The sequence below is a fragment of the Camellia sinensis genome, chromosome 3 (assembly GCF_055761805.1).
Source record: "Camellia sinensis isolate YWXY chromosome 3, ASM5576180v1, whole genome shotgun sequence".
NCBI lineage: Eukaryota > Viridiplantae > Streptophyta > Magnoliopsida > Ericales > Theaceae > Camellia > Camellia sinensis.
In genome coordinates, this window is record NC_138963.1 from 27,349,757 (window position 1) to 27,360,379 (window position 10,623).

General features: G+C 33.8%; 1 protein-coding gene across 1 annotated transcript; it reads right to left on the reverse strand.

Moving 5' to 3' along the window:
- Window positions 1–2,109: 2,109 nt before the first annotated feature.
- Window positions 2,110–5,414, reverse strand: LOC114257715 (TCP family transcription factor). Its single transcript, XM_082919372.1, has 2 exons — window positions 3,381–5,414; window positions 2,110–2,659 (listed from the first exon to the last, which is right to left on the reverse strand). The coding sequence occupies exons 1-2, from the start codon at window positions 3,987–3,989 to the stop codon at window positions 2,624–2,626; spliced, it is 645 nt and encodes a 214-aa protein (XP_082775498.1). The 5' UTR covers window positions 3,990–5,414; the 3' UTR covers window positions 2,110–2,623.
- Window positions 5,415–10,623: the final 5,209 nt, after the last annotated feature.

The window sequence follows — 10,623 nt, forward strand, 5'->3', positions numbered from 1 at the left end:
GTTTGGTGAATTCTTGATTTGATATCAATTTGGTAAAACCGTTGGAGCTCCAAACAGTGCTTTTTTCACCAAATTTCAAATTTGATGCTAGGTTTGGTGAAGGGTTGGAGATGGTCTAAGGTGAGCAAATCCTACAAGTGATTTCACCCTAAAGATAATGAATTTTACTGCTTTTGACTTGGATTGATGACAAGCTAAACGATAGATAGAAAGACTTGATTAGTGTTAAGGAGAAAAATTTTAAGGTCTTGTTTGTCATAACTTAAAAAAGTCAAAAAGTCAGTATCTTATTTAAGTCACATCATCTTATTTAAGTTATATCACATCTCTACCACATCACTTCAAACCCAACTCATACTCAATTCATATTTCATAAAAAGTCAAAAAGTACACTTATTTAGATCATCCCAAACCACCCTTAAGTGTCTGACAATGATTTTGTCATACAATTTCAGTTATAATTCTTTATCGCATTGATACCATACGAAGAAAAGACAAGAGTTAAATAAAAGGATCCATTACTTTACTACACCAATAGATTATTTTAGTTGACTATGCCTCCGTTTAGGAAGTGGGTTGGTTTTTTGACTTTTTGACTTTTTTGGCTATTTTAGTCTGGGCTAAAAAGTTTGGTTTGGGAAGACCTTTTTGGCTTTTTTGATTTTTTTTGTGAGAGAATAATGTAATAATTATAGATTGGATGTGATATTTTATTTGTTATGACTAAAATAGCCAAAAAAAATCCCGTTTAGCTCTTGCCAAACGGACCCTATTTAACTTTTTACAAAAAGAGATATAAAAAAATAAAAAAAGTGATATGATGACATATTTTATTTTATTAGTTATTTTAGTCTAAATAGCCAATTCTAGACTAAAATAATCAGTAAAACAAAATATTTCATCACATAACTCTCTCTACCTTTTTACATGTATTTTCATAAAAAATTAAGTAATCAATTAAAATAACTAATTTCCAAACAAGGCAACTCAAAAGTACAATTAAGAGCACTATTTGACCTCCCTTACAAAATTATGCTTTTTTTATTTTTTTTAAATCACAATGCTTCTCCATTTTTTTAAGCATTCTTTTATAAAAAATAAAAAAATATAGTACTTATTTCAACCATCTTAAACACCCCTAATCTATATAACCATCACAATATTTGCCATATTACCACTGTTTACATCAACAACTCAAGCCTAATTCAAATTTAAATTTATTATACTTGGATTGTACTTGAACCCATAAATAGTAAGGTCAAGTTTGACAAGTTAAAAAAAGTCAAAAAGTTAAAAAATTATTCAAAAAGTTAAAAAATTATCACTATTCATCAAAAGTCAAAAATTACGACTGCACAACTCCCAATCCTAATTTTTCCCTACACACTAATTTATACAATTTTTTAATATATATTTTTTCATAAGAAATTAAAAAATTAACCCAAACATCCATATTTTTTTCTCAATTTTTTAGTTCAAAAATACAAAAAATATACATATTTAAGACACTCCAAACAATCAAATTTTACACAACACAACGCAAGGCAATTTAGCAACTCGCTAGAAAATTTTTTAACTTTTTAAACTTTTTTATACAGAAAAAACAAAAAAACAAAAAAACTAAGGGCTTGTTTGGTTTATTTTTGGAAGAGTTGTTTTTGAAAAAAAATTTGGAAAGAGAGTTTAGAAATTTTTTTGAGTTGTTTAGTTGTATATTTTGAAAATAATTTTGGAATTTAAGAGTTTAAAATGATTTGATATTTTGTTATAATTGAATAGATGTGTGTGGGAGAAAAAGTGATTGAGAATGAGAGAGATGAAAGAGAAAAAGTAATTGATTGATGTGCAAAAGAAAAAAAATAATTTTAAAAATTTTTAGAAAAAAATTTCAAACCAAATAATTTTTTTAATTTTTTTTTTTCTAAAACTCAAACCAAAGATATCCTAACTTTTCTACACAAAAAAAAAAGCCACCAAAAAATAAAAATAAAAATAAAAAAATTAATTTTTCACGAAGCTCTCCAAACACCACTAACTGAGCCCATAAAAAGTGCACCAATAATCAACTCCAAAGCAAAACTTTCTAGCTTTCACATCTTTGCACAGAAATTATTATCAAGCAAATAAGGGCCCACCATCTATTCCCATTTAAGATAATTTACATGCGTCCGGATCCTCTAGAGTGGGATTCCTTGGAGTGATCTCTGAAGTGAGTGATCTGATGGCTCAAAATAAATCTAATCAAAACGACGTCGTTTTGATTAGTAATTTCACAAAAAAAAAAAAAGAAAGAAACTTTAATTCAAAATTTCTGCAGATGAGATATGAAGCAATACAAAGACACAGAGAGATAGAGCGAGAAAGAAAAGGGTTGAGTTTCAGATTTCCATCTCTTCACTCTCATCTTCTTTTTCTTCTTCTTCATGGCTATTTGTGTTCTTGATTTACTGGTTTCTTCAATGGATTTTAGTTTTTTGGGGGAAAATGAAGATCTAATAAATCCATGGATCTTGATTTGGTGGGCTAGGATGACACAAAATCTAATTTTCAGGGAGTTCATGGCCATGGATGACACCAAATCCATTTTCATTTGGATTTCTCTGCAAATCCACCTATTTCTTCTTCATCTCTCAAACCCATCAAAACTTTTGCAAGATCTCTGCAAAAAAAAAAAAAATTCAATCTCTGCAAAATCTCTATTTCGTCAACAACCTAACTATAGATTCAAGAAACAATAAATAAATAGAGATTTTGAAATAGATTCAAGAAACAATAAATAAAGATTTTGCTCCAACAACCCAACTGTAAATAGAGATTCTTTGAAATAAAGATTTCCTCAACTCTCTCTCCTCCTCCCTCTCGATCAAACAATAAATAAATCAATCTCTTAGACACGAGTTGTCTCTGGTTTTCCTCAATCTCTATTTGTTTTTGGAGCAAAATCTCTATTTCCCCAACTCTCTCTCCTCCTCCCTCTCGATCTGCAAACTGCAAAATCTCTGTCCTCAAAGTTTGTTTTTTTTTTTTTGTTGTTGAAATATCGTTAGATTTATTTTGAGCCATTGGATCACTCACTTCAGGGAATCCCACTCTAGAGGATCCGGACGCAATTTGCGTCTCCCTCACGTTCACCCTCATCCAAACCTCAATAAAAAAATCATATTTAAAAAAAAAATTTACTGTAGAACACTTTTTTTTTTCTTTTCTCTCTCTCTCTCATTTTTCTGAGTGAAATCACAAGACCCAAAATTTTCAATCCTTCTAACTACTAATAGAACACACTGAACCTTAATCACTAACCCTAGAAACACACACACATTACATTATTACATATATATATATATACATTCACAGAATCATATCTTCTCCTCCCCAAGCACCTCTTCTTGTCTTCTCTCCTCCGCCTCATCAGTCGCCGGCTGCAGCAACAACGCCGTGAACGGCATATGCCGGTACTCATTCCCGGAAAGGTCCAGCACCATCGTCGGCGACGGCTGAGACAAGTTCAATCTACAGCTCGGCGGCGCCACCACGAACATTCCCGCCGGTACATGTCCACCACCAGAAACCCCGGCGACTCTGGAAGAGGAGGAGGCCGAGGAGAGAGGGAGAGTTCCGGCGAGAGTGGAAACCGGACCCGTCGGGACGGTTCCGGTGCCGGTGGCGGCGATTATGGAGGGCTCGGCGTGGCGGAGCAGCCACTCGATGGTCTCGCCGTCGGAGCGGTGGCCGAGCTCGCGCGTCAGCTGGAAGATCCGGGCGGCGCAGAGCGCCGGCATCCTGACGCGCCGCCCCCGGCCGTTCACTTTCGTGTGGCGGTCTTTGGAAGAAGAAGCACCGACTTTTCTCGTCGCTACCAATTGATGCGGAATCTCTAAACCACTGGATGCGGCGGCTGGGGTGGTGGTGGTGGTGGTGGGTGGAGCAAGGTGGTGGTGGGTGGGTTGCTCTTGTGAGGAGAACTTGTGGAAGAGCGTCTCTGAACCCATTGGTTTCTAGAGAGAGAAACTAGGGTTTAGCTATGGCGGAGAGAAGATAGAGATTAGGGTTTGGAAAAAATGAGATGGTCGGGTGAGGAGAGAGAAAGGGAGAGAGAGAGAAGTGGGTAGTGTGGGATTCGATTGACCCCACAGAGAGAGAGAGCCATTTTATGGAGAATTTTTTTAGGGTGTGAGAGTTTGGGGTTCGATCCGAGTAAATGTGGGCCATGGGCCCAATCATGGAGTAATGTGGGGCCCGCAACAAGATATTTGTCACTTAACTCAGTTCGGAGGGTGGGGTCCCACTGATTCATAAAGGGCGAGTATGATTGGATGAATACAGTCAACATGATGTTTCAAGGTGTGGTAATAGAGTAAAGTTTTGTAATTTAAAATTTTCAAGTCTCGAGTGTTACAACGACATTGTTTTAAATTTATTTATTTATTTTGGAAATTGGTTTGAGAACAAGAGAGAGGAAGAGAGGAAGAGAAAAGAAGAAAACAAAGAAAGGAAAAACAGAGGAGGAAAATTCTTATTAGGTTTTGTTAATTTGTAGTTTCAATGTTTATGGGCATTCTTTGGAAAAGAGGATGACCCGTCTTTCATAGAAGTTATTCTGTAAGTGTTAACATCAATTTTCTTGATTTCGAACTCGTAACTCAAAGCTTTGGTGAAAACTCTTACTGTTTGATAAAGTGGAGTTGAATTTGAAGATGGGTTCGGATTGGTGAGAGGGTTTCGCCAAGTCACCAGCGAAGACCCTCTAGTCCGAGAAAAGTAGAGAGAGAGTGTGAGTGGTTTTGGTTTTGGCTTCCATTGATGAGAGATTTGTGAGTTTTGTTCTTTAGAAAAAGTGAAGGATTTTGCGGAAGATGAGAAGGGAAGAGAAGAGATGAAAGAAGACAAGGAGAAGTGGATAAGAGAGAAAGATAGAGAGAGAGTGTGAGTGGTTTTGGAATGAGGCCGAGAAAGACTGTGAAGCTTAGACCCAGATAGGAGATAGAAGCTTTTCATGGTCTTGCTGGTTACCGTGAAGTTCAATGGTGGTTGTGGAGGTGGGTAGTTGTTGTGGGTGTTGTTGTTGGGTTTCTTGAATTTCTTGATCATCATCTGCATGTGCTTGTGCTGCCATTAGTGAGTGTGAGCCCCTCTCTCTCTAAAACACAATGTGTGTTTATTTGGGAAAATGTGAGAGTATGTGAGGGTCTCTGTGGATTTTGTTCTTTAGAAAAAGTGAAGAATTTTTGGAAAGATAAAAAAGAGAGAGAAGAGATGAAAGAAGAAGACCGAGTTTCAGGCCACTCGAGCCATACAGTTTAGAGCTACGTAACGAAGTTGGTTGTAATAATGGAGAAAGTAAGATTTATGAATAATGTTATATGTACCAATTAATGTACATACTAGTGTACTAACAGATGATGTATTATTTGTATGATTTTGGATATTTGTAACTTGTATAATAAATGTAGTTAATAATAATATTATAACACTAGTGTATATACTAATTGGTGCATGTAACACCACCAAAGATTTATAATTTTGTGTTAAATAAGAGTATCTTTAATATTAAATGTTATAATAACATTGTCATTGCCAATGCCAAATTACGGCAATGAATAATAAAAAATAGATAAAAATAGCAATTAACTTGTTTAGTTTGGATTTTCAAGATTTACTTTTCAAAAAATTAATTTTTTTTTGTTTTCACTGAATTTTTTTAAATATTCTAACTATTTTTTTTAATTTTTAGACACATCTAGCATAAATATACTTAAAAAGTATAATATTTTTTTAAAAAATGTTTAAAAAATTCACCAAATACCAAAAATACAAATATATATATATATATATATATTCAGTACATTTTTCGTATTCTTATATATTTATTGATTTTTAAAAATATTTTTACAAGTATTTTATTTTTTAAATATATTTAAGTAATGTGCATCTAAAAAAGTAAAAAAAATTATTTAAAATTTTAAAAATATTCACTAAAAATTAAAAAAAATATATGAAAAAATAAAAAAATCAATTTCTAGAAAATTGAATTCAGAAAATTGAAACCAAATACAATGAATGGTGCTCCAATGGTTCAGCTGCCATTTTTGTCATTTTGGCACAGAAACTAGTATGTTCGGACAACCGGCCGCAGTTGTCCGACCAAACGTCCAGTCAGTTGTCTAAACACACAAGTTTCTGTGTTTTTTCTACAAAAATGGCGATAGGAAAAAGGAAGAGATGTTTTGCTAGGAGAAGGGAGGGAAGGAGGGAGGTGTTGCTTCATAATCTGGCACATATGGCAGTTGGACAAGCTTTGACATTTGCTAAATTTAGCAGTTGTTCTCCCCATCAGAGCACATTTTTCTTCTCTTCTTGCCAAATCAAGGCAACAGCAACTCCAATGGCATTAGAGCTGCTCTAATTAAGGAACATGACGGAACATTGTGTATAATGATTAGTGAAAAAATATGAATATTTATCGTTCTAAGAATATTGAATAATTTTTCATATGATTGTATCATCAAAGAGGATAAAGAATTATTAGTAAAAAATCATATTTCGGTGTTTAGCATGAGAAGTTAGTTGTTAACATGTCCCCTAGAGGTACTTGATAAGAAAGTTCAAAAGTATTTGCATATTTTTTATAAATAACACTTGAGAAGTTATTGGGTCGTTTTGAACCATTACGCCACATCATTCATTGAGAATCGTTTGTCTAATTGTTTCTTAAAAAGAGGCAAAAAGATGGTAGTTGTTACTATTTTAACCAATAAAAATCAAGTTGAACCATTACATCAACATATTCTAGAAGCAAAACATAATCTTCTATTTAGCATAGGTATGTAGAGGTAGTTCTATCCTACTCACCAAATTGACGTGGGCTTGACTTTTACATTAGGGATGTATTAGATATGACTTATTATTTATTATAAAAAAATGTATAAACAAATAAATATGTAATGTGCCTGAAATAAGTTAATAAATTAATAAGTAGATTATTTATGTGCTCCCTAAACCAAGCTTGAAACATAATAAAAAAGGGACGGCCGGCTCTGGAGCAAGTTAGCAAAGCCATCGCTTTGGGCCCTTAGATTTGCGCTAAAAATTATGGTCCCAATTTAAAAAGAATTCTTATAATGTTTTTAGGCCTCAATTAAATGAAGGCTTCCAAATTTTTAACATCAAAACTGACTTTTCTTCAACCCTCAACACCAAACTCAAAAACAAAATTATTTTTATAAGTGAATGGTTCCAATTACTTTGATTTCAACTTACCAAAACCTAACTAGATTTAGCACTTCATATTAAACCAAAAAACAACACAATTTTATTAATGAATGGACCAAAGTAATAGATTTCACTTTACCAAATTCCTCTCCAACTTAATTCATCATTATGAGATTGAACTTTTTAAATCTTAATATTCTCTCCAAATGCCTTTAGATTTTGTATTTTAAGTTTTACTTCGATTGTTTGTTGGCTTTACTTAAAAATTGAAATCCATAGAATTACATTGATTGTTGTTTGTTAAATAATGGAATGCATTGTTTATTTAATCATACTTCCAAGAAAGTATAGAAGAATTAATTGAATCACAATTACGAGTTATTGGTTCAATTTTGTAACAAAAAATGCAAGAACAGTAATGCTTAAGGGATGTAGTGATATAATTCATTCATTTTTTTTTTTCTATCATAGTTCTAAATTTTTGCACAGTATTTTTTTCTTGGGTAAATTGTTAGATATAAACAATAATATTAAATTTTATCCTTTAAAATTTTTGTAGTAAATTTTTAAGTTGATTTTTTTTTTTTTTGAGTGACATGAAGAAATGTAAGGTCTCATATTGAGCGTTCACTTTAGGTTCCTGAATGTTTAGAGCCGACCCTGAAAAAAAGAAGAGGTTAATGGGGTTTATGTGTTTGAGATTTATTTATTTGGTGAAATAATTTTTTTTTCGTCTTCAATAAAAATATTTCAAAAAAATTTAAGATTTTAGATTCTTCACCAAGAAGAATTGAAAATTGAATTTTTAAAAAAAATGAGAAAAGACAAAAAAAAATCTATATAATAAGTCACAAAAGTTTTTGAAAATGTCTAAAATGTATGAGAGATACATTTCATTTGGATGACTCAGATAAATCCTAAGTGTATATCAATGGTTTAGATCAACGGGTGGTTCCCGCCCAACACATTTTGTAACGCCCTCAAAATAAACCCATAAATCATACATTCAAGACATCCATAAACTTAAGAGAGTGAAGCATAATTCTATTTATCAGAGTATTCATTACAAAAGTATTACATGTTGACATCAAAAGTAAATATCTTACGAGCTTACAACTTTCCAAGCCAGCACTTGGTTACAAAAAGAGAGTACTAACTCAAAACACAAAATACCCTTGGCTTGATTTACATGTAATACACAAAATAATCACAAAAAGGAAGCCTTCAGCTTCTACAACCTCCCAAGCTACATCCTCGGAGGTGGCATATCACCTGTACCTGAAAATGATGTCCCATATAGGGTGAGCCAACACCCAGTAGAGATATGCTACTCATAATATGAGCGATAACTAAAACATTAGCATTTGATAAATGTTTAACTCATACAAACCAACGTACAACACAATCCAATTCCATGACAGATATGTCCATATTTCTTTTCACTTTTCGTTACTAATCAAACTTTCAATTCATAACATGGCTCAGAACCTGGCCAATAATTTAATGAGATTACGACTCATATTTAAGCACTTCCTTTTTAAATGAGATAACAACTCATATCAAAACACTTCCATACTTCACAATAGATACACATATTTGCTGTATCAATGTCATATTAAAACACTTCCATACTTCATAATAGATACACATATTTGCTGTATCAATGGAGTCCATCCCCTATCTCCTTCCAAATAATATCCAGTTTGGGAGTTCATCCCCTATATCCTCCCAAACCGTGGAGTACATCCCCAATCTCCTCCAAAACAATACAATGTATATAAACACTTATCATATACAATAATCAATCAATACACATATTCGATGTATTATTCCAACCATCATATTCAATGACATATTCAACGTGATTAGTTTCAGTTTTCCCTAATCAACATACAGTGTCTACAACAATCAAGACTCTTCTCCACCGATAGCCCAAAGTAGGGGTGTGCAACGGATCTGCCGACCCGCCTCATCCGCCCAACCCGACCCGAGGCACAACGAACGGAAGTGTGACACCTGGCGGATGGATGCGGGCCTAGAAATACCAATTTCGCGGGTACAAGTCGGGTCGCTGGTAATCCGCCAATTCTATTGATTTACCCGATCTGCCTGCCCATACTAATTTTCCTTTTTTTCTCCCAGTCTTGCCTTGCCCCTGTTTTTTTCATTTGAGGTTTGTAGCCCTAGGTTTGTTCAACGACTATGTCTGTCTGTCTCTTTCTCTCTCTCACTCACACTTGAACGGAGGAGACGAGAAACAGTCGACGTCGATGACAATGTATGACAACCCTCACCACTGTTTACTGATAATACCGATGATTACTGCTAAACTGTGACTGAACATGATTAAGTAACTGATTTGACTGACATTTTGAACTGATTGATTGAGTGTAGTAGTTTAAACGCATTTCTATCTGTTTGACTGTTAATTGATCTGTTCATGTTTTATGTTTTAAACTACAAATTGAAGGCCTTATCGGCGGCCGAATCCGAAACTGATTAGTGTTTTATGCTAATTAGAATTTATGTGATTTTATGGTATGTTTAATTGAAATTTGATTCAGAATGATTAAATTAGATTAAATAATGGTAAATTACATTAGTTGGCTTATTTACCAAAATGTCACTTAGTGGGCCACTTTATCAAACTCTGTCTAGAGCTTGATTTCATGTCATTTGCTTATCTTTGAGAGACCAAAATCGTAGGAGAGAGTGAGAGAGGAGAAGTTTGGTTTCATCTAGAGAATTACTTGGAGAACTTGAAGAATTGAAGAGTAGATTACACAATTGAGCTTCCATTCTTGAAATTGAGGACTTGAGGTAGGAGACTCACCCTTTTAATTGTGAGTTTGAGTTGTTCTTGCATGATTCATGGTAAAGATAGTGATTTAAGGCATGAATTGGCTTAATATGTTGAATTGAGTAGGAATTCATGCATGCATGTATACATTGTTGAGTTTTGAGGTTGATTTCATGGAAATCCTCACATGCATGTCTATATTCTAGCTATGGTCCATGAATTCATCATGTTTTTGAGTGAATTGACTCATTTGATCATGTATTGGAAGCTTTGATTTCAATTGAACACATGCATGTCTTATGTTCATCATGTTTATGAAGTTTTGTTAAAATTGTGTTTTATTGGAACTACCTTTGGGCTTTGGTTTTGTAAATTGATCTTTGAAACATGTCATATTATGAGTTTTAAAGTGTTTTCCAGAAAATTTACCCAAAAAGATCGAATTTGATGCTTTAAATGTTGAGTTTCATGCTTGGAGACAAATCTAGAAATTCCAGATTTTGGATCCGTGCTCGAGCGAGGAATTTCACGCTCGAGCGTACACTCTGAGTTCATGCAGTCCGCTCGAGCGGAAAAAATAACGCTCGAGCATGAAATGCGTGTATTCAGTATTT

Excerpts from the sequence above, each read along its gene's own strand:
- LOC114257715 (XM_082919372.1), bottom strand. The coding sequence starts at position 3,989 with ATGGGTTCAGAGACGCTCTTCCACAAGTTCTCCTCACAAGAGCAACCC. Across the intron at positions 2,660-3,380 it reads AGGAGAGAAGACAAGAAGAG|AGATCTTGCAAAAGTTTTGA; the intron begins GTGCTTGGGGAG and ends TTTTTTTTGCAG.